General features: G+C 54.3%; 1 protein-coding gene across 1 annotated transcript in view; it reads right to left on the reverse strand.

The window, feature by feature from the left end:
* Positions 1-24,864, reverse strand: part of LOC105700544 (furin-like protease 2) — a 174,793-nt gene that overhangs the window by 144,121 nt on the left and 5,808 nt on the right. The window contains exon 2 of the mRNA XM_012426473.2: positions 22,475-23,198. Coding sequence (XP_012281896.1) covers positions 22,475-22,672 — 198 coding nt within the window. The 5' untranslated portion in view covers positions 22,673-23,198. The remainder of the gene's footprint in view (positions 1-22,474; positions 23,199-24,864) is intronic.

The following is a 24,864-nucleotide window of genomic DNA, read 5'->3' on the forward strand; positions in this document are numbered from 1 at the left end:
AGAGCGCCCGGTCGGTCTTGCAAAAGTCGGAAGGAGAGAGGGAGAGAGAGAGAGAGAGAGAGAGATCTCAAGCGCGAGCAGGAGAGAGACAGAGAGGGGCCCATGAATGCACGCGGGTTGGGGGGGAGGGAGCGCTTATGAAACCAACTCGGTCCCGCGTTCTCCGAGCAAATAGAAGGCACCCGGCCTAACAGCCGGCTGCTCCAAGGAGCGGCTCGACCCAAAGCCTGCTGTGCAAACGTCAACACGACGACTTGGAGCGCGGTGGGAACAAACCGGGGGGGTGGGGCATCTCTGCCCCCGGCCGACTCGGGGGCCCGGGGGGGAGGGGGCTGTTTGCGGTTGAGTTCACGACTGTTTGAACGAGTCGGCGCCGGGTACGGGGGCGGGCCGCGTCTCGGGGGTTTATCCGCCCCCTCGGCCCCGTGCCCTCCCCCCCCCCAGTTCGCACCCCTCGGGGGAGGCTCCCGCCCGATTAGAGGACAGGTGTCAACGCGCGCGCGGAAACTCCACCGGCGGTAGGATGAATTTTGGATGGAGCGTATCAAATTCTCGAAAACCCGGGGAAAAGGGGGAGGAGGAACGACACCCTCTCGTCTCGCTCCTTCCCGTCCACGAGGTGTGCTCGGAATTCTTCTTCTCGACCCCCGTCCTCCCGCCAACTCTTCCGGAAGTGGTATCTCCGCCAGGAGGGAGAGGAAGGTGCGAAAGCGTATATCCGGGGTGGCGGGGAAAATAAAACCGCCCCGAAGAAGGCGCGAACGCCCTGGAAACAATCGCGGCCGATCGCGCGGCTGCTTTTTCAGCCCTTTAAACTCCCGCGCTGGGATGGGGCAGGGGCAGGGGGGGGGCGCCTGCGGTCGCAGGTGTGTACCTCGAGGGTGCTCGAGCCTTTACGGCTCGACTCCATAAACCGGCTCGAGCTTCGCTCGAGATCGTTACGAGCCCCCTCTGCCCCCCTTTCTCCTCCTAATCTCGTCATCTCTCTCTCTCTCTCTCTCGCTCTTCGTCTCTCTCTAAACCGTATATGGGGGGTACACGTCGATGCGATATAAGTACATACACGTATATATGTATGTATATATAGACGGATGTACATATGTACAACACGTACATATATACACACATAGAGCATCGAGAGAAGCGAAACGGCGGGGGGGAGTCGACTCGGCGCAACTCCCCGTTTTACAGTTACTCAGGGGTGCGATTCCGGTTTTGTGGCCGGATATTCGGGGGCAGTTTCCGCGAACCCCGAGGGGTGCTCTCCACCACCCCCCCTGGGGGAGGTGGGTCATCGAGGGACACCGAAGGAAGAGGCCGCAGGGGGGCGCCGATAGGGAAAGGAGCGGCCCCCGGCCACCAGCGGGGTCGTCGATCGGCGGGGGCGGCCGCGCGTCTTTACGGCCGCGGGTAATCCGCTCCGGGCTCGCTCTTAACGCGCTTTTCACCCCGTCGATTCCGCCCGCGTTTCCCGGCCCGCCGATAAATATCGACGCCGAGGGACCGACGCGTCTCGAACGAGCGACACTTGCCCGCGCGGTAACGCGAGGAGGACACCTAGGTGCCCCGCGTTCTGGGACGGGGTGGAGGATAAAAAATACGGGGAAAATAGAGAACACGGAGAGAGAGAGAAGAGAGCCCCGACTAAGCCTCGATGGAGGCCCCCCTCCCAGGAATTACGCCCTGCCCGTTGCGCCGGAAAATGAGGCCGATAAGCCGAAAGGCCAACCCTCCGTCGCCGAAAAAATTCCACCCCCCCATCCCGACCCCGGGCGGAGTGTCACAGTCTCTCGCGTTCTCCCGTAATTTCGAAAAATCCCCGCCGCCGGATATATCCTCCTCTTGCTCCATCCCTCCCACCCCCGCCCGACCCAATTCCCCCTAAGGGGCTTACCCGGTGGACGTGCGTCGCCCGGTACCTCCTCGGCGCGACCGCGGCGCGGCCTCGCTGAGAATCTCCTCTTCTCCGGAATGGGAAAGAAAAGAAAAAAATATATATATATATGCGCGAAGGGAAGGAAAACGAGGAAGAGGTATGGATGGGAAGAATCTACGGAGGCCAATTTTGGGGGTGGCGCGCCGAGGCCCACCTCGAGGGAGTAGTGCCAACTCGCGAGCCGGGTCGAGCCGAGACGCGCTAATCGGCCCGCGCGAGCGGAGAACCGCGGCCCGAGAATGCGCGAAACTAGGTCTCGTCTCCGGGAGGTCCCTCCGCCCCCGCCCCCTCCCACCACTTTAGACCCTGGTGGAGGGTCTGAGGGGCGACGGGGGGAGCGAGGCGCGAGGCGACACGGTTTTATCCCAAATTGGACCTAACCGCAGCCCACTGACCTCCATAGGCCGGCGGGGTCGGCCCGGGACGGCCGGGAACCGGGCAACGAGTGGAGGAGGATGAGGACAAGGGGACACGGGGGGGAGCGACCCGCGCGAGACGCGGCGAGCGAACCGTGTGCCAAAGTGAAAGCGCGATTCGCGCGCGCTTGTGTAATTCGGCGCACCGCGGGAAGTGGGGGGAGTAGAGCGGGAGGGAGGGCGGGGGCGGAGGGGGGAGGAATACGCGCGTACACGCGTGCACGCGTGCACTCGACGCCGCGCGCGAAATCAGAGACGCCGCGCGGCTTTGGAAAAGGAAATTCGACGCGGAAGCTGCGATGCACCCACCCACCCCCTTTTCAGAACGGGACCGAATTTCACCCTTTGATAACTCTTTAATAAACGGTACCGTAGATACTGTATCGAACGTAATCGTACATCGGCTGGGTATGGTGCATCGTCAGGTGGGCCAGGACGCCCTCCTGGAAAGGGAAATCCTATCTTACCGCGCGGGGCTAAAAATACCGGGACGGCCTTTTAATTTTTAAATCGCCATTACCCACCCACTTCCCACCCCCCGGCCCCGGAGACCTCCGACGTCAACGGAAGCGAGCGCGAGGAAACGGCCACGGACGCGTAATCATTCCGGAAAAATTCCACCGCAAGGTATCGCGCGGACGAATCGAATTCGCGAAACTCGAAGATTCGTCCCATCCACCCACCCACCCCTTTCGCGGGCTCCTTCGAGCGGCAAAAGAGTCGTCGGCGAAAACCGAACGTCTCTGTGACGATATCGAAGGGGGGTCGAAATATCGCCTAGACGTTCCCCTAAGTGCGGCACTCGCGCTCGTTCCCGTGCGGGGGCACCACCCACCCACCCACCTGCCCCCCTCCTCGTATCCCTGAATGCGCGTCCCGTAAACCCCCCAATAGCCACCCCCTCCTTTCTCATAAAAGTCCCGATTGCACTTTGACTGCCGGTCATTTTCTAGCATGTACGAAATGCGCGGCCGTCGACGAGCCCGAGGATCGGGGATAGACTATACGGATCCCGGAATAGGGAGGAACAAGTGTAACGTATATTGTACGTATACACGTGTACCTATATACATAAATGGAGGGCACGAACGTATGAATGCAAGAGAGGCGCGAATCCTGCCAACTGGAGCGCCGCGAGAGATATTGCGGTGGTAGTTAGGATCGATATTATTGCTGTTAACAATCTCGGCACTGTTATCAGTGTTATCAGCCTCTTCCTAACGTGTATGAATTGCTCGGGGTTTAACAAATCCGAGGATCGGCGACAGACCTTACGGGTACCGAAATAAGGAGGAACAAGTGGAACCTACACGTATATATATACACATATGTTATCCGTACATTACACCTATACATGCATATGTCTCATACGTATATTATAGGTATACACGTGTACACATAAGTGGGGGTACATGAATATATGAATGTAAGAGAGGCGCTAATCCAGCCAACTGGAGCGCCGCGAGATATTGCGGTGGTTGTCGGGGATCGATAGTCATTGCTGTTAACACCGGTGGCACCGTTATCAGTGTTATTAGCTTCCTTATCACTCGGCGAAGACGACTTTTTATTCGAGGTTTTCCGAAAGAGAGAGGGAAAAACGGGGGAAAAAAAATAGTCGGAGAAAAAAGGAACGACTCCTCTTTGACGCACAGAGACACGAGAAGAAGGGGGGAAGGAAGGGAAGGGGGGGATAAAAGCGAGAGGAGATAACTGCGAAGCGGATCAGCCGCCCTAAAAATCTCCCGCGGGATCGCGTAAAGAGACACGCGGTGAATATTTGACGCGGGGCTAAAAAGACCCGGGAGCTTTTAAGAAAATCAAGGACTCCCTCTCCACCCTCTCTCTCTCTTCCTCACTCTCGCTCCCTCTCTCGGAAAGCCGGGTGGATGCATGATAAATGAGCGTTTAAAATCCGTCTGGCTTTTCCTGCAAATCCCGGGGGGATGCGATACGTCTCTCTCTTTCTCTCTCTCCCTCTCCCTTTCCATCTCGTTCTGGTTCATATAGTTCTTTCTCTCTCTCCCTCCCGGCGCGAAACGCGGGCGGGTTATTTCGGCCCGCGCGGCGCTTACGCGGCGGCACAAGTGGCCGGGCGGAAAAAGAGCCGCGAGAACGGCGCATTTTTTTCCGCCGGCGGAACCGCCGCGCGCAAACGCTTCCCCCCCGCGCGGAAACCGCGACTGGCGGGAGAGAAAAGCAAAGAAAACGGGACCGAGGGAGAAGGAGAAAGAGAGAGGAACGGTCGTAAAAGTATTCCCCGGAATGAGAGGGTGAGAGGGAGAGAGAGAGAGAAAAAGCGCGTCTCGGTACACCTCGCGGCGTAAAATCCCGGGACGTTTTCGAAAAATCGTAAAGAACGGGTGGAGAATGGATAGAGAATGAGGGGAACGGGAAAAACGAGAGACGCGGGGGAAGCCGGCAAAAACCGAAATCTACTCGAAATTCAGGAGACCCGAAGAGTTCGCCTCGCGGCCAGATTTCCCTCTAATTCTTCCGCGTTAAGGGAAAAGGAAAGGAGAGGAGAAGAGAAAACGCGGAATTTCTTCCGGAGAAGTGGCGGGAGGGAGAGAAAGGGGAGGAATTTGGAATGCAGAGAGCGCGGCCCGTGAGTTTGGCCGATCGCCGGGCAAATGGGAGAGAGAGAGTGACGGCGCGACGCGGACGCCGTAGGCTAGAGAGAGAAAGAGAGATAGCCACCCGAGAGAACGCCGCGAGATGAGAAGAAGAGCGCCGAGGAGTAATTAAAGGCACAGTAACGTTCGTTAGGCAGGATCTGGTTTGCGGGAAAGGAGGTATCCCCGAGGGTTTCCCGGGGATTCCCGGTCCCACGGTTACGTGGCTTTCGCCCCCCGGAAAGAAGGATTCCCGGTAATTGGCTGATAGCGTTAAAACTTTTTTTCTTCCCCCTCGTCTCTCTCTTCGCCTCCCCCCCCCTCCGATCGGAGTCCCCTTTTGCTGAAACTCGGACCCCCCGCCGAGCGCGATAACCAGTCGCGGATCGTCCGCGGAACGCTGCCCTCGATTTCCCCGGTACTTCTTTGGAAAGAAATTAATTTCACTTTCCAAACTTCATTTTCCGCTGGAAACCTCGACAATGGGTCCCTCCCATGCAGAATATCTGCCAGAGCCCAGCCAGAATACCAATCTCCCAGAGTCTATATCGGAACGTCATACTTCACTATGTACTTACGGTCCAACTAGGCCCAATGAAGGAAAACTCGGGGAAAAATAACGTAATTAAATATCGAGATGGCCCCAGCTGGGCGAAGAAAGTCTCGATAAAATTCTCATAGGCGTGAATTAAATCTTACTTAGATCTTAGTTCAGCGTCGACCAGGAGGAATCATTTCGGGGGCAGAACCAAGTTCCAACCAGGGCATACATCGTTTGCGTTTCTACATAAGACCTAGCAGGAAAACTCATACCAGGGAAGCCCCAGCTACAGCCAGGGGACTATCCAGGACCTCCCAATCAGTTTTCCTCCCGAGTTGCCCATCACCGCGGCCATAAGTGCCCAATCCCAAACCCGGGCAGCTTTCGTTTCGGCCACTCGGGCGAGCACTTTCCTCCCGACCTCGGTGCGGTTTACGCAATCGCCCCAGCGTTCTTTTCGGACTCTCTCCCGAGATCAGCTCTCGGTGTTTCCTTCTCCGTCGCGGAAGCGGATTACGCGCGGCCGGGCGGAGGATCCGTAGTGACCCTCGCGGCCCGTGCAGCCTTTTTCTCGATGATATCTCCACCCAAAGCCAGACACGCTCGACCTCAATGGAGTGACGCATAAAGAAGAGGCGTTGCGCGAAAAGCCGAGGGAATTTATCCGCGGCCGGAGATCGCAGCCTCCCCGTAAACGTAAACCCGCGATTTCGCAACCGTCGGCCAATAAGGCGTCCCCGAAATTTCCGCAATTTCCCGCCGCCCGCGAATCCGCAAATCCAGGCCAACTGGAATTTTCCCGGAATTTCCGCGTACGCAGAAAGAGGGACGGAAAAACCGCATTCTAAGGGGGAACCACGCGAGGGGGAAGGAAATAAGTCGGGCGCGCTTTTAAAGCTTGGCGCGGGGGGGGGGACTATTTTCCGGGGAAAATAGCGGATGCGATATGGGCCGGGTATGGATGCGCGAGGATGCATATGGATGCATATGTGGATGCACGAGGCCGCGATATGGAGGCTTTCGAGCAGCTATTAACAGCCGAAGGGTCGGATGCAATAAGACGGCCGATGTGTGCCGGTGCTCGAGGCAACAGGCGCAATAAAGGGTGCAAGCGTGGGTGGGAAGGAGTAAGGGGGGACATGGAAGGGAGAAAGGCAGAAAGACACGAAGCGAGAGAGCGAGGGAGAGAACCGTAGACACGAGAGAGGGAAATAAAGACAGGAAGAGCGCATCTCTCTCCAATTTCTATCCAATATCGAAGAGGGGAATAAATTCGCCTGATTTCCTTCCTTTGACCCGACTTATTACGACGTCTCGTCGGAACGAGCGAAGGCGACCATTTCCGTCCCCCCCCCCCTCGCCCCACCCCCCACATAAAACGAGGGGGTCGCGCGCGACTTCCGCGGCCGCGTTTCCCCTCATTGACGAGACAAAAGGGGGCGCCGACGATAAAGGGGAGACGTAATGAAAGGGCGACCTATCGGCTCCCCCCTTAACCCCCGAGACGTCAAAAACGCGAGGGGAGCAGCGGATCCGCGTCTTTTCGAGGCTCGATGAACCCCGACAAAGGAGCGCGATACAATCCCGCCCTTTTGTGCCCCTCTGTCGGGAGTCCCCTCCGTCTGCTAGGCTCTTCCTCGCCGGGAGTCAAAAGAAATTAATACTCCCCCCCCGATTTCTTGCCGAACCATCTGAGGGGAATTCCCGGGGGGGGGGGGCATCCGCGAGTCGCACGGGGTAAGTGCCCCCGAACCCCCCCTGCGCCCCCGCGAGGCGGAGGCAGGGGAAAGGGGGCACGTCACCTGGGGACGCCCCTCGCGGTGAGGAGGAGAAGAAAGAAAGTAAAGGATGTAAAAGGAAGAGGAGGAAAGCGGAGAAAGGTCGAACGCAACGAGGGGGGGCACGGTAAACGAATAAAATTCCAATCTTCGTTCGCTGCTTTATTTCCTGCGGGAGGAGATGAAGCGGCCGAGCGAGAGGTTCCGGCGAAAGGGGTAGAAGGTAGAGAGAGAGAAAGAGGGAAGGGGAAGAGTCCACTTCGAAGGGGTTCTGTTTTACAACTGCAGTCCGGCCCACGGGACGACGTCGAGAGGTCGCCCTTACACGGTCCCTCCGCCCTCGTCCCCCTCCCCCAATCCCTCCCGTTTGATTTCCACCCCCTTTTTCTCGTCTCGCTTCCCGGCGAGCAGGGGGGGAGAGGTGCCGGCCCTAAGAGGGGAACTTTCCGAAGCCTCGATCGAACGATTAGGCGGTAAAGGGTGGACGCGCCCCCTTCATCCTGACCCGCGAGATCCCGCCAACTTTCCACTTGCTCGGCCATCGATTCCCGCTTTTGCCCCCCCCCCTCCCCCTCTTCCCCCAGGATTCAACCCCGACCCAACTTTTGTCAAACTGTCTCTCCCTTAACCTTTCGTCTCGCGCAGCGATTTAAACTGCCATCAGTCGGTCTTCCAAGAGGTTGGGGGGTGGATGGGGGGGAACTCTCGTGAGAACTCAGACTTGCCGCCCAGGATATCAGTTCGGTGAGCGGTTCCTAGCGCCGAATCGAAACTCCTCGCGAGGAGCGATTTAAGGACCCGGGAACGGCCGCTTTCTCCTCCAAGGCTTTCTCCGGGCTTTCCTTATCCCCCTGGGGGGCCCCGGAACCTGTGCCCCCCCTTGACACGAGGAAACACCGCCTCCGGCGTGCCGGAAGTCGACCCTACCGTGGGAACTCACCCTTTTCCAAGAGTGGGTCTCTCCTTTCTTTTAAATTTACGCACGCGCGTGTGAGTGTGTGTATATATGTTTTTTGGACGTAACTTATTTTCCCCCATCCCGGCAAAGTCTCACGTTGACCCAGGTCGGACACGAGGCGACCCATTCCTGCGAGCGGCGCGAGAGATTTCCCACGGTGAGAAATTGCAGCAGGCTACGGAAACTCGCGGAGAGCCGCTATCCGGCGTATCGGATGGCGCGTATTCAGAAACGGAGAATACATGCGCATTCATGTGCGGATACGTGTACATAGAGAGATACGTGTACGGATATAGAATCGACGAGGATGAAAGTACGCCCGGTCCCGCCACGGTCCACTCGGTGCTTGGCCTTGTCCGACTCGGTCTCGGCGTCTTCATTCACCGGAGAAAGAAGACCGATCGTCGCCGGGGAGGGAGGGAGGGAGAAAGACCGGCTTTCCTCGACGATTTACCGTCTAAAGGGGAGAGAAAGTACGGCGGATTAACGGCACGCTTTTAGAGGGGGGACGCAAAAGAAAAATCGCGGACCGACCGACCGCGCGGAATAATTCACGGGTAATCGTTTACCTCGCCACTGGCTGTACATATATATACCCGAGAAAAAAGCGGGTATATATATTTTTTTTTCATTTTATCGATATGAACTATGAAATACAGGTATACCGGGCATACCCTCCTAGAACTAGTACACGACTATCTGCTTATCAACGAAACCTACTATACCATGTGTACATAAAAGTACTTATTTAGCATCAATTCAGCTTGGGGTTAACAATTAATTGACAAACGAGAAGTAAAAAAAGTACCCGACAAAGAAGTGACTCCTAAGAACCGTCCCGGAGAACGACGGGGGTTTGGATAAATCTCGGCACCCGTTCGTCCCCAAAAGGAGTAATGAATTTTCGCGAAGTCGATATATTAACGGGAGGAAAAATCGTACCGCTTGCATGGTTTCTCGAGGATTTCCCCGGGGGGTGGAAAAGAATTTCCACCTCCAGTCCCGGACTTTAATCCAAGATATCCCACCGCGGGGATTGTAAGTCACGGGACCAACGGGCCACGTCGGAACATATCGGGCCGTATCGGGCCGTACGGGGGGTCACTGCCCCCCCCCCGCAGTTAGTCGCGACTACGTATCCGGCGCGTGACCCCCGGGGGTGGGTGGGTAGGCACCCCTCATTCGGTACCCCGGCCACGAAGGCCGCGAGAGAAAGAAGGTGGAGAGACGAGCACCCGACGTGTAAGGGTAGGAAGGGGAGTCGTCGGGGAGGGGGGAAGGGGCGCGATAACGACGGCCGACAACGCGCCTCGGTTCCGAACGAACCGGCAGAAATCACGTAGGGTAAAACGAACAATTCCTTGGCTTTCCGGGCACGAGTTTCCCGCAGGGGAATCCGATAAAGCCGATCGTTCCGTCTCCCTCGCTCGGGCCCGTACCTCGGTACCTCCGTCTCGGTTCCGCGCGCCCCGCGTCCGGAGTCTCTCTCTCGTTTTCTCCTCCGGTCCCGTCTCGACGGCGATGATTTACTCCGACCTCGTCATCGTGCCCGACGGAGCCTCCGATGTCTCTCTTTCTCCCTTAACCTCGGCCCCGAGGAAACGAGAATCTGCCGCGAGAAAGAAAAGGAGGAGGAGGAGGAGGAAGGAGGAGGTATAGAGAGAAGAAGAAGGAAAAAGAGAGGGTGGAGGGACCGTCCCTCCACAACCTCCAGATAAGAGTTTACGACTATTAGGCTCGCTTTGGGTGGACCAGGGAGGAGAGTCGGGGGGGTCCGAGCTCATAAAGGGCCCTCTTTACGTCGAGGACCCCCCAAGGTGCCCTAACAGGGGGCCGATTGTTTCCAACGAGACCGCGGACGGCCCCTATCGGCCCATCTTATCACCCTTAGGACGATACCAGCCCCATTCCCGCAAGCCCCCCATAAGCGGAGCCCTCCACCCCGCGCAAAAGTGGCGCTCTCGGCGTCGAAGTTCCAATTTCAGGAGGGCTCTCGAGCGAGTACCTACACCCCCACGGGGGGGGGAGGGCGGAAACGCGTAGTTACGCAATTATGCATACCCCGCCTCTCCGTAGGGGGGGGGGTTGGAACTCCAAAAAGCGAGTCACCCCCGCTCGGGACGGGATTGAAACCCGCAAATCCAGAAACACCAAGCGTGCCGCTCCTGGAGGGAACGGGGCATGAGTTAATATGCCTCCCTCCTCACATCCACGTGGCACCTTGACACAAGTGACTCCTCGCGTCTAATAAGTCGAAACACCCCCTCGTGTAGCCCGAGTAGGCGCACTTACGGCGCCCTTACGCGCATTTGCGCTCGTTCACGCGTAGCGAGGGATCCTGGGGGGTGACGAACTTCCCCCATACCTTGCTCGCTCAAGGAGGTGCGTATATATAAGCGGCTTAACATCGACGATCCTCGACGTACCTCTGCCCATCGGGGGTCGGGGGCATCAAGGGGGATGTACGGGGGTGTACACCCCCGACGCCTTGATTACCGCGCGCGAGGTTCGAGAGCAGTTACGACAGTTCCGCGGCCCGCCCCGCCCCCTCCTTGGCCCCCGGAAACGGGCGCGACCAACAACCCCCCTTACAACCCCGACCGACCATCGAAGCCCCCCCCCCGAACGAGGGTTCGGGCGACAACCGCCACGCAACTCCTCCTTACCGGGTGTTCCCCGTCCTCCGCCCCCCCCTCACGCTATTTAGGGGCCCCGGTGCCGTCGACAAATTGGTCCAATTTAACTTGGGGCTCATTGGGAATGCCGATCGACGGGGTGGGTGGGAGGGGGTCGGGGGTAAGGGCGCATGGGTGATGTAAGGTGACCGAGTCCACCCTCTCCCTCCACCCGAACCCCCCGTGTGGCGTTTCGCGAGGTGCCACGCTCCTGGAGAGGACCACCTCCCCCAACCCCCCCAAACCCCCGACCACCCCCGGTCGCGCGCTCGTTCCCTTACCGCGATGCTGCTCTGCACCTGCACCGCCGCTAAGTTTCCGGCTGACTTCGGCAAATCCCCCGAAACTAACCAGAGGGGTACCGGGGGAGAGGGGGATGCAACTTCGCCAAGTGGTTCCCCCCGGTCCCCCTCTCGGGGGGTGGGTGAACCGGAGGACATGTCGACGCCGAGGCACCCTCCCCTCGGCGCATCCCCATTCTCGTTAGGGCCCTGATAAGGTAGGTTTGCAGATCGGGATTTTAATTTCTTCACTTGGAATTAGGGGTTCCATATATCCCAGGGGGGAAGAGTCTTCAGGGTGAGGGGGACCTATCCTGATGGAGACGTCAGGTGGCAATCGCACTTGTCGTTAACACTCAGTCTGCTGCACCGGAGGGTAGTCACCCCTTTTCCGGTCGCTTTCGAAAGCTCGTCGAAGGGGTCACTTTTCACGATTGCCTCCAAGCGGCAACACCCCCTTCCCCCCTTCCCCCCACTTAGCGCCCACTTGTTTTAATTACACGCTATCGCGTAATTTTCGCGAGGGGAGGGGCTCGAAACACCCCAGCTCCCTTCCACCCCCTCTCGCGGTTCCTCGACGAGGGGAAGGTCGAGGACCGGGAGCCGAGAGTCGAGGGTGCGAAACGTGCTCCCCGTGAGCCGAACCCGAGAGGGTGAGTCCCGACACCCCTTTCCACGCCAAGGGAATACGTATCGGCTGATATAGAGAGAAAGAGAGAAAACGAGAAACACGAGAGAAGGAGAAAAATTGTAGGACTCGATCCTTCGGATCGAATCGCAATGTTAACATTGGACGTAACATTGCAGTCGCGGAACGTCAAACGGCTGACAAGAAATCGTTGTTCTCCGTTAATCCTCAGAGAACCGTCAACTCGATAACGAGTTATCGCATGAAGGGTTATCACGGAAAAATGCCGACGCTCCCTTTGACGTCCCCTTCCAGGTCTTAAGATAAACACCCGACTTTTCGCAATTAATTTCTGCAGGACCATTCTTCCCCTATCGATCGATACATCGTTTGATCCTGCATCACGTCCGATCCGTGAACGGTTTGATTGCACGCGAGTGAGGAATTTTTTTCCCCGCTCCGATTTGGCGCCCCGCGTGAAAGGAGAACAAAGACGTAATTCCACGTCAAAGGGGAGTAAGGAAAAAGAAAAGAAAAAAAAAAAGAAGAAATTAAACCGTGGAATAGGGACGAGAAAGCAATGTGGAGCAAGTGGCTCGCGACGGTCCTCTCAGGATATAAGATCCTTCCGCGTCCCTTTCGACGAGCGCCTCCTCTCTCGTCGTTAAGGCCGAACCGGAGACAAGGCGGCGACAGGAGGTGGAGGCGAGACGTGAAACGAGGAAAAAGGGGGAAAAGGTAAGGATCGAATGCCGGGATCTCGAAGATCGTTCGGGGAACACTGGAGGACCCGTTCGATACCCGGGGATCGATATCGCCGAAGTATCGCTCGAGAAAAAGTAGGAGAGACGGTCCCCGTCTCGCCGAGGCGATGATAAATTAACGGCGCCGGGTGGCGCGTCTCAAGATGGACGCTTTTGTAGGCTCGAAAACTCCCCTCGAGGGTCCTAGAGACGTCGGAGGGGGAGGAAAAGGGGAAGGAAATCCGGTATCTCTTTAGCCGAGCGTTCTGAAAAATCCCGGTACGCGCGGTTACTACCGCGCGGCGTCGAGCTTCACCTCGAGTGTACTTGGCGCGAGACGCAGCCACCCCCACCCACCCCTCCCGCGATCGAGAAATAACCGACCCTCTCGAGAAGAAATTTCTTATCCCCTAAATTGATGAACGGAGGAAGGGAGATAAATCAAGGATGAGTACGGGAATTAAGAGTGAGCGTAGAAATTATGGGAGAATCGCTAAATAAAAAAAAAATAAACATTTCAGGGTGAAAACGGAACCTTCCCCTGGAAGAGGGGGTAAGGTCGCTCCGTCGGGCGTGTCGGGGAAACGTTCGCGCCAGACTACCCCGGGGTTTGCGTATCGCCCGGGAGTCGAGAGTCGGCGGGTAACAGCTTCTCGTTAAAGAGCCGAGGGATGATAAATTAACGGCGGAAACCACGGGAGGGCGGCCGGGGGGGGGCTTAAAGGTAAACGCGTTAAGCTGCAACACCCTCCGGAGTGCGACCCCGAGGGAGGAGTCCCCGGGGTTAAGTAACGGAGAAAAGTCGATCCCGACGTTAAAATTCCCGCGCCTTTCGAGGACCTCTTCCGAGGAGGGCCGTTTTTTTAATGCGAAACGCCGCGACTACCGCGATACGAGGCGTTATCACTGGGCCCTACATCTTCGGGGGCGACGAAGCGCATTTCCCTTTCTCGATTGTAACGAAGCTCTCGATCACAGGGCGCCGTTGAAGTTCCCACGCCCGTCCAAAAAACCACGGCCGCCGTTCTCGCGAGAAGTCCATCCCTTCTCCGCGATAAGGTAATCATCTCCTCCCGCGATAACGGAACGTTTCCGGCGGGATATAAATCCTGCCGAACTTTTCTCTCCGAATCATCCTCTCGATCTCGAGGAGCTCCATGTCAGGGCCCCATCAAAGTAGACAATGGGTCGTTTCGCGACTTTCCGCCAGCTCGGCCGAATACCCCCGAAACGTCCTGACATCGTCGAAACGTCGTCCAAGCGTGGTCCAAATATGACCCCTCACCCCCTGAGCCCCCCTGGGGGCAAATTGACCTCGAAGAGTGTATACGAACAGGAGCGTCGAGAATCACGTTACACCCACGACGGTCGGCCACGCGACGTGACGATTTTCCCAAACGCCGCAATTGTGTTTTAATGCAGACCGACGTCGAGGCCCTCGTCTGCCGCGACACCGTGCTATCGCGTTCTTCAAACACCGTCACGTACTCCATTCTCGTTTATTTATTGCTCGTCCCCCCCTCCCCCCCTCCCCCCACCTCTTTGGTTCCCCTCGTCCGAAAGTTTCCTCCTCGTCCCGGGACCTCGCGCGCCTATCAGGGCGAATCGCTATATTTTCATTCCTCGCCGCGAGATAAAACCGCGGCCTGATAAAAAGTGCCCCCCTTCCCTCCCCCCCTCCCCCCCCCATTTGTCAGTACTCTCCACCTCGTTTCTTTTCGCCGTCGTTCCCTCTCCGGGCGTTTCGCCATCCCGGCTTTCCCCTCTTGGCCAATCGTCGAAAGAAAAGGGGACCCCCCGTTTGCCCAGGAGCCCCCCCCCCCCCCCCCCGAAAGGTTTATTCGAAATTTTCTTTCCAGATCCCGGGTTTTTTTTTCTTCTTCTTCTTTCCTGCCCTCTCTCTCTCTGTGACACCGCGAGACCGCACCGCCGTTCCGCTACCGGGCCGCGTCAAAGCTCCGCCACCGCCGCCGCGCGTTATCAGGGACGCCCCATGCGCGACTGTTCGCCATTGATAACGCGAGACGCACCGCCGAGGAAGACACACGCGGGTTCGTCGACCCACCTCGGGTCGGCGGATTTTTACCTCCTCTTTCGCGGTTTCTTTCTCTTCTTCTCCCCAAATCCTGAGTTCCATGACCGAGTGAAACTCGCTCCCATTTCATATCGAGATTTTTATCAGTTCCTGGGGAATCTCCGGAATGGCCCGACGCCCTCGGTTTTCCGCCGCGGGAGGGAAAACCGAGGGGATAGGGGGAAATTTGGGGAGAGGGGAAATATGGCTTTCCGAGGGTTTTCCGGGGGTGGCAGCCCACTTGCGATGAGGGGAAATCATTTTTTAGAAGAAAAAAAAAATTTAAGGAATACCTGTATCGAGTTGATCTTTATTGCGTACTGTCAATTAATGCGATGAAATCGAATTAAGGCTAATTACGAACGATTCTCAATATTCTCAAAGCTGGGCTCAACTCCGATAAGTCCGTTTGACTCGTTAACTCGTGATATATTTTCTGTGGATGAACGCGTTAGATATAAAAATTGATTCGGATAAAATTAACGAAAGGCTTACGAAAGAATTAAACGACAATCCCGTCAACATCCCAAAGTTTGAGAGAATCGTCTGGGTGTCTGATCATTTTTTTTTTTCTGAAGCTTCCAACAGGTACCCACGAACTCGTGATTGCCATCAACACGAAACAACATTTATTCGCCATTAATAATGTATTGCGCCGAGTGTTAATTAATTTGAATTTAAACAATCGTGCCGGCCGAAATGTCATATAATTTCCAATAATGTTCCCGTTACTTGAGAGGGCAATTTTCAGGATAAAATTAATCTCGCAAAATGATTTCCCCGCGGTATAAACTCGACATCGGTTGGCCTGGAACACTGACGACTCCCGCAGAATCAATTTGACCGGAGCCAAGAAGTTCCTTCGGCAAGGAGCATTTAGATAGCCGCGAGCAATTCATTTCGCCTAGAAAGTAAATTTTTCATTCAGAGTGGCGGAGTCTTTTCCCGGTGACACACGCGGCGCGGAGGGCGGCGGGGAAAACGAAAATTCGGCGAGCAAGAGGAGCCTAGAGGAGCCTAGAGGAGAAAAGGAAGAGGCGGTGGGAGGGAATAAAAAAGAACAAGAGAGAGAGAGAGGGAGACCAGGGAATCGGCCAAGAGTCGAGAGGTGGACTCGCGAGCGAGTATTACATATATGCGAGCCTTGGCACCGATTTCGAAGAGCACGAGTCGACCCGAGATTGCTCTATCGATGCGGAACGAAGAGGCGCGCGAAAGAGGGAGATATCTAGTCTTAGGCGGGAGTCACACCGAGGGCGTCGAAAGTCGGACAGAGCGCGGCGCGTCGACGCGTCGAGGGTGGAAAACCAATCAGAACGGCGCTTAACCACGAGCGTTATTTCCGTCGAGGGTGAAATATCAATTATACCTGCGTTTAATCAAATGCGTTATTTCCGTAGCAGTTTTGATTGGTTTTTCTTCTTTTTTTCTTTTTTTTTTATCCGCGACACATCGACGCGCCGCGCTTTGTGTAACCCGTGATCCCTTTACTTGGGATAAAGGCGGATCCGGTGATAAGGGAATAGTAATCGGTAGTCGCCGGTGGTCCGATCAGGAGGGATGAAAGGGAAATTAGACGAGACCCCCCCTTTCTCCTACATTGATCCATTGATCCACCCATTGATCCGAGACAGTAAGACCATAAGACCCATCGACGTTGCAAGTCCGCCCCCGCTTCGACCACATCACCGTGAAAAGAGGGGAAAAAAATAGGACCCGATGATAAAACATGACGAAAAAAAAATAGAATACATTCATGAGACGCGTATCGGGTGTTTTATCCACTGGCGATGCACTAAATTAATAATGCACTCGTTAATGCATCCCATCAGTCCACGAATTCGCGGACCGAAAAATCTCTCCACCGAATTTTCATCGAAGGCGAATGACGATAAACAAAACTGCCGGGAGGAGGTGATCGACAGTGCCGAAGAGTGCATCATTACTTAACATATGCTAATATCTCAAAGAAATTAATTAATACGACCAGGACTATACCAATATTTAACATACCCACTCTCCACCCTAGCAAGCCCGTTTAAATAATTCCTTCCTCTCAAATTTGTTCCATAAACCGATAAATACCTCACGTTGCTCCACCTGGCCATACTCGGTCCCCAATTTTACGTAGTTAATACAATTCTAAACGTACTAGAACGTGAGAGAGAGGGGAAAAAAAAAAACCGAAATTCCCTTCAACCTTCACGCGTCACGCCTTAAACGCCGCAATGAAAAATGGAGAAAAATGGAGGAAAAGTCGGGAGAGAAAAACATGCAGGACTAAAAAAAAAATTCACAAAAACCGTCGAAGAATGGCTTAAGATCACAGAAATGGTCTACACGGTCCCCTCTATACCCAGGTGTCGATAATGGGCACCAAAGCCGTCTCTCTCGAACAAGGTTACTTTCACCGCAGTCCCGCGGCGCCAAGTCGGGCCGAAAGTCTCCCGATTTCGCGTCCCACGATCCTTAATAATGCCCCAAGAGCCAATTACCTCGCAAGCCCGATCATCTCGACCCTCCCAACCCGGCAAGCATTCGTACATCGAGCGGCATTTCTCAAAGTCCTCCCGGTCGGCGACAACGCCCTTCTCTACTACCGTACGGCGGTACGCGAGTTGCGCAACGAGAGCGCGGCCGGGCCGTATAAAGAGCAATTCCCATCGGCGGACCGCAATTACCGGCCGCTTACTCGCTCGATGTGTGCCGGCCAATTTCGCGCGAGTTTCCCCCGTTTATCCCGCTTTACGCGGAAAACCCGGAGGAGTTAACCTCTCCCCCGCCACCCGGGCATGGGAAAAAGGCGGCGCCTCTTCTTTGTCGCTTAACTTTTATCCCTCTCCTTCCGTTTAGGGTTTTTTCATCTTTTTTTTCTTCCCTCACCTCGGGATCAGCCACGACTCCCCCGTCTCCGCGGGACGTCGTGCATCGGATGGAACAAAGGATCGGGATAAAAAAAAAATGAAGAAAAAAAAAAAGCGTAAAGGATTTCCCGGTCAAAGGGAACCGCGGCGGACGTTTCGCGGAGCGGCGCGAAAAGCCGCCTTGGCGGCTCGCCCGGCCTCGTCGGCGACTTTATCGGGAAACAATTTTTGCCGGTGTCAGCGATCCACCTTCGGGAACAAAAAAAAAAAAAGACTCTCATTGTCGCCGGAGGCGAGCCGGGAGCCCCGAGAGCTCGACAGGAAGTCCGTGTTTGTCCCGGACGAGGTCTCGCGTGACAATTGCAACAATCCACGAGGTCGGGAAAGGAGCGTGGAAAGTGAACGCGTGCGGGGAGAGAGAGGGAGAGAGGCGGTGGGCATGGGAGAAAGAGAGATGGACAACCAACGACGGACTTCGCTCCAGAGGTTAGTTACTAGGTCCCAGGGTGTTCCGGAGAGGGAGAGAACGAGCGATGACATAAAAAGTAAAAAAGAATAGGATCATATTTAATGACTTTATATTTCCAGGGAGGGAAGCGAGGGTGGAGGAGAAGAGAGATGGAACGCTTATCAGCCACGCGGATCCAGCTTATCGGTCGTTGTCCAGATAATGAAAGAAGTAATCTACCGTATGAATAAAATTTACGAAAAACTGTGCCTGGATTATTAAAGGTGGATGTGAATAGGGATTAATTGTAAAAGGGAAGGATTAGGGTTGAAGACCGATAAATATAGAGATTTCTAACGTCAGTCTCGAAAGAAAGGTAACACCAATGGAAGCGTTTACGGGAATTTTAATAATATCGAAACTAAAGGATGAATGTGAGTAGTAATTGAGGGTAGAAAAAACGAAAAAGCGTTTCACTTCCCGTATCGCACCCCTTTTATGACTTCCGGGTTTACAAGTAATACCGTGCCAGAAGTTTCCCTTGAAAAAAGATCCGCCACCAGGACTGCAAACGCGCCGCGTTGGTAATGACGGAGGAAAGGGGGCGGGTGATTAAGGAAATTCGATTATTCCCAATATCGACCCGCTGGGATGAATTTAAGGGGGTTATCCCATGCGAAGGCTCCTTTTTTTTAGCTTTTTTCGGCAATTTTTTCACGGGGAACTACTTCGAATATCGGAAAATCACTTTGCCCACATATTCTACACTACGTTTGGAACGCAATTTATGCAACAAAGAAAATTCGAATTTTTAAACCAATAACACGGGATGACCCCCCTAACCGCTTTCCCGAAATTTTCCTCCCGCAGCGCGGCCTGGCCGTCTCCGCGAGTAATTGCACGGGCGGTCCAATTTTTCTTCCCGATTTTCTCCCGCTTTTTTTGTCTCTCTCCCCCTCTCGCTCATTCGGTTTTCCTTTTCTCCCGCTCTGTTTCCGCGGCCGCGCTCGTCGCTCCGCCCGGCCGGAAAATCCGTCGGATGATCCCGGAAGACTCTCCGCGTTTTCGGGAGGACGCGCCGCAGGGAGAGGCTCAGTGTCGGATTTTTACTGTAGGCAAAATAAGGAAGAGGGAAGAAAGAAGGGAGAGTCAACCGCCCAACAAATTGGAGCCCGCGTTCCCCAGGGAGCGGAGATAACCCGCGGGATGCGCGCGGATTACGCGCCCTGGAAATCCGAAAAAAAAAAAAAAAGGGAACCGAGTCATCCCGAAATTATGATCCCCCTTCAGACACGAATTTTCCCAATGGTAGCGCAACCCTTTCATTCTATAAAATTGTACCTCTCGCTATTACAAATATCTATAGAAAATTTAGTACACATCGTCTATTGTTTCAACATACAATATTTCGAAATTTCGTGTTAAATTTTACCTCTCGCTGTTAGAAATATCTACCCAAAATTTAGTATACATATCGAGTTTCGTTTCAAGATACAATATTGCGAAATTTCGTGTTAAATTATCTATTTAAAATATTCAATATTCATATCGAGTCTCGTTTCAAGATACAATATTTCGAAATTTCGTGTACACTTGTTTTCGCATTTTTCAATACACAAGTGTACGAATTTCCGGATTTTATATACTTTTCGAAATCGCTTGTGTACTGATCTTCGATCACGCACAAGTACACAATTGTTGTTTGAGAAAAGCGCGCTGTAACAACACATATTAACAATTACCGATTGCTTTTCCCATCTCACCGTTTTATAAAAAAAAAAAAAAAAAAAAACGGAATACTCTACGAATTCTCGCGTAGAAATTCTATCCCCAAAATATATTACAAATCGTTTTTCACCACGAGTGCCGCTGCTCCCGGTTTAGGTACACATTTGTATTCAAAAGCGTACAAGATTTCGAGTACTTTAACCCGACCGCTCTTTCAGAGACGAGGTCGTTCGAAGTTCGGTATATACATTTGTCCGGTTTCCATTTGAAGTACCGTGGTTGCCGGTTTCGGTATACATTAACATCCGAGCAGCCTTCGAAATTTCGAAACAATTTCAAGAGTACTAGAAGGAGACACTTTGACCGCTCGAATCTAAAACGGAAAGAAAAATCGCCTAAGCGGAAATTGGCCCGAACGAATCCCCGCCAGTTAAAAAACGCCTCGCCATATCCGCATATACGTCCATATAAATACNTATACATAAATTAAAAATCGCAAAATTACCACGCCAACGAAATCCCCTCTAATCTTGGCCTCGGCGATCGCGTGAGGCGAACTCGAAGCTAGTTCGCCTCGCGAGATCGATTTCTCTCGGTCGACCAACCCGGCTCTCCATTATACGCCGGACAATTTACCATATCGCGAGTTTATACCGTATATTTCGAGCGTGAAGCACGAGAGAGCGGCCCGATCGGCCGAGAGAGGGCGAGAGGCCGAAGCTGCACCGCGCTCCATTGACTTGGACTTGATATTATATAAGCTTCCCTTATCAGAGTATCGTGTAAAGGGGTCTCTTAAAATTCGAGATAAAATTCGAAGCTATTGGGATCCTGACCCTGGACCCTTCTATAATAATATCGAGAGCCCGAAAAACTGATGTTGCATCCGAGCACCATTGACTTGGGGTGATAAGCATGTATTATCAGAGTACCGTGTAAAGGGGACTCTTAACATTGAAGGTAAAACACCTCGGTGAAGGACCTAAATCTATTCAATATCATTACTTAGGATCCTGTCTCATGATAAGACCATCTCGCAAAGAGATCGAAATTGCATCTTGTTCCGATGTTGATAAGCGCTATTTGTCATGTTGACCCCGCACCGCAATCCCTTAAAACTCCTTAAAAATCCATTAAAAATCCTTAAAATTCGAGGCAAGACCTTCCCACCCGAGGTCCATATTCCAGACATTCCAGGACACCCCTCGGAGTCCTGTCTCGCGGTAATAATATCCCACGAACCCGGGGGATGGATGATTCCCAGGGGGCGTCCGCGGTCCGCTCGTGCGGATGGGTTCTCCGTACAGGAGCGGCGGTCCCGCGTCTCTCTAAGGGGCTGATCGATCGCCCATTCCCAATATCTCGTTCTTCGACTCGTTGAACCCGACCGGCTCAAAGTACGAGGCGGGGATACCCCTCCCCCGAGAACGGAGGGCAACCCTGTCGAGGAGGACCCCCCCGAGGGGTAAGGGGGAGCCTCGCGCGAGTCGGGATGCTGGCCTCGTCGATTTCGAGTACCGTCCGATGGACCGCGAGGGCCGGAAAGGAGGAGAACCGGGGAACGAGGAGTGAGATAGAGAGAGATAGAGAAAGACGGTCCTAGAGGGGGCAAACCTCTCTTCGAGGCGGCGTTCCTCGTCTCTCGCGAGAGACGATCGATGACCGAGCGCCGAACCGCGAAAGGGAGGGGAAGTCATTTCTCGCGGGGGTGGAGGGTCTGCGGAAACTCCAAACGCGACGGGATTTACTTATAAGAGATATTCATAATCGTCGGTCTCCGGCATCCCGGTGGACGGCGACGAGTGGGCGCCGTTGGCCGGACCGGACGGAAAAAGGGGGCCGCGTTTTTCGCGCGATCGGCGGCGACAGGGGGGAGGGGGGGGGACGGAGAAAAATATGAGAAGTGTCGCCAGGAGGGTGGAAAGGCACGCGGAATCGCTGGCGCAGCGGATGGGGAGAGACGCCGGGGATAAACTTTTTCCCTAAACATCGAGACGCGAACCTCCCCCTCAGAGGGGTCGACGATCCGCCCCGGTCGCCGCCGACTCCGCGACTGATCCGGCCGGCCCGCGCCGCCCAACTTTATACGTCACCCGCGGACCTTAAATCGCCCGGTCGGATCCGGAGCCGGGGGACCGCGGAAACCGAGAGCTCTTTCTCTTCCGTCGGGAGACGTCACGGAGGGACGACTTTCTCTCTCGACCGTAGAAAATACCCTCCCTTCGATCGCCCTTCCGATAGAACCCTAGATACCAAAACTCGGGGGTCTTTATCGGGAATATCAGAGAAATGTCATAATTCAATGGCAATTATAATATAATTCAAGCCTCGATTGACGATCATATCCCTAGACGCTGTTATCCCCTTTGCCATTATCGCGTATCTCGAAATGGCGATGGATCTCCACCACGTGGACCGCTTATCATCTACCGAGGGTTATCATACACGCAGGAAAAAAAAAAAAGAGACTTGCATCGCTCAACAAAATCGCCCGGGTAATTTCATAAAACCTTCCAACTGAGGGAATCGAATTTCAATTCACTTACACTTGTCGTTTCGATCACCGGAAGAACTTTCATTACTTTAGAAATCATTTCAGTCGATAAACCAAATCTTTCATTAAGACGTATTGAATCCCTACGACACTGAACATGACCTACCGCAATATCTGCCACGATCAAGGGAAATTAATTAACGAAACAATCACACGTATAGTATTAACTAAGTATTAGATTTTTCTGCGTGTATAAACTCATCTCGTGAAAAAAATAAAAATCGTCATCACTGACCTGTCCATGATAGTCGAAGCCGTGTTTCTCGGCGATGGCGGCTGCAGTTTGGGGTCCTTCGGGCACGTGGATGGCGAACTGGTTCGAGTAGATCACCGCCGGTCTTCGGGGTCTCGGAGGGGTCCCGGGGGTCCCGGAAGTCCCAGCGCATCCGACCAGGAGGATCGCGAGCCACGCGAGGCTCGCTCTAGGGCTCATCGTCCCCGACTGGCGAGCTCCTTCCACTTCAGGGTCGTCGTGCCAGGAGGCCGGGTCGCCACGAGGACGACGGGGGTCTCCGGGTCTCTCCTTCGGGTGCCGGGGCGGCCGAGGGACGCGCCAGGTGCACCAGGTGCGGGAGGCGCGGCGACAGGTGCGCCGGGCGGACCCGCGACGACACCCCTGCGACCCGGGCGACGCCTCTGGAGGCGCGACGTCGTCGCAGCCGCTCGGGAACTGTCACGGAGCGGAGGCACCACGTGGCCTCGGCTCTCGCGAGCGAGAGTGACAGCCAGCTGCGGGCGGCGCGACAAAGAGAGGGACAGACGGCGCCTGGGACCAACGAGAGGGAGGAGGACAGGGACAGAGGAGGTCGCGAGAGGAAGACTGGTAAGGGGGGTCAACGGGGACCGAAAAACTGAGAGAGACGAAAGGTGGGAGGAGGGAATTAAGGACGGTGCGCGCCCGACAGTTCCCGAGGGACGACGCTCCGGGATTCGAGCCCCCTTCGCCCGACGATCACTGCCTGAAACACGAAACAGGGATTGTCAGAATCTCCGAATATCATTCCGGAGACGTCACGCGGGATCATTTAAAGGGGACGTGAAAGTCGCACCCGAAGAGCCAATCGTTTATGAAACTTCTCTCCGAGATGGGTGTACCGAAATCGTTTCAAACTTTACAATGTGGTAACAGGTAAGTTATGCGCCATAGAAAAGAAAATCAATCGTCATTAGCGACAAACTCATTCTCCGCCGCATTAACCATTACCTGCCGGTTTTACAGGCCTATAAGAAGTGATCGGTTTAAACATTACTCAGGCATGAAAATGGTAATTGCTAATTACATCCTTGCCATCCTGTTCGACACGTTGACAGTCCCGTCACCCATATTTGGGTGACACAGCAGTCGAATAAGATGCGCGTGGCAGTCAACGTGTTAAATTAGAATGTCGCTTACTTGCCAAGCATGAAATGTGGAAATGTGAAAAAGCAATCGATGGGAATTTTTGTTCCTCCCTCATGAACGAAGTTCCATGGACCAGGAAGGAGAAGGAATGATACACGAGGTCGGAACTTTTTTGCAAAAAAAAAAAGAAAGAAAAAAAACCATCACGCGCGATGTCAACGGAAATACGTGTCCCTTATAATAAAGGATCGCAGAGTCGGACGCATGAATCGCGCTAAAAGAAATATATTAAAAAAAAAAAAATTAAAAAGTTAGAGAGAGACCATGTCAGGCGCCGATTCCAGGGGGAAGGCGAATTCGCCCCTCGCCTCGGGACCGCTCCTCTCGGTCGCAAGTAAGCCGTCGAATACCCTTTTTAATTCCCTCTCTTTTTGCCTCCTCGACTCCTTCCTCGCCCCGCATTCGGGGCGCTTTCTTCCGGCCGCGGCGGGGCCGCACGTCCGCCCTGCGTTTCCGTCCAATTCCGTTCCGACCGGCGGGACTCGAATGGAACCCGCGGACGACTCCTGAGCTCGGTCTCTCTCGGAGTCGGCTTTATCATACGTTTCAGACCGTCCCAAGAGAGAGAGAGAGAGAGAGAGCTCCCTTCGTTCCCGAGGGAAGAGTCCTCCCTGGCGCATCGAAATCCCGTCCAACCCTCGAAAATAATTCCCAATTTGATCCCCCCGGCGGAAACACGTGCGCGCCCCTTTCGCGGCGGGGAAATCAATTCTTTTTCAATGAATCCCCCCCTCGTCGCCCCGACCGACATCCGGAAACCCGCGGCGGAACAGCTGGAAATCGCGATATCGGTTTCCACTCTCTGCCCGTTGTGTCCAAGTCGCGGAAATTCGAGACCGATTAGCCCGGGAAATTATCAACGAGAATCCCCCGACTACCATCGAGAGCATAGGCGAAACTCTACGAGCCCATCTCTTTTTTTTTCCCACACGAATCCCGGGAAAAAAAGAAGAACAATTACGCTCCTCTCTTATCAGCCTGACCTCCCCGCGCGTGTGAGATATATTTGATAGCTCGAAAAAAAAAAAGAAATGAAAAACAAAAAAAGACCTAACAAACAAACAAAAACCTTCTACATACCAGACACGCTCTGGCGCGCGCAAAATTGCTCGCCAGGCCGGAAGGAAAATAAAAAAAAACAGAAATAAAGCGAACAAATAATATATATATATATAGAATGAATTAAATGAATAAAAGGCGTTAATCGAATTCATGGAATTCCG

This window comes from Orussus abietinus, unplaced genomic scaffold, assembly GCF_000612105.2.
Source record: "Orussus abietinus isolate OABI.00-Male unplaced genomic scaffold, Oabi_2.0 scaffold2, whole genome shotgun sequence".
In the NCBI taxonomy this organism is placed as follows: domain Eukaryota; kingdom Metazoa; phylum Arthropoda; class Insecta; order Hymenoptera; family Orussidae; genus Orussus; species Orussus abietinus.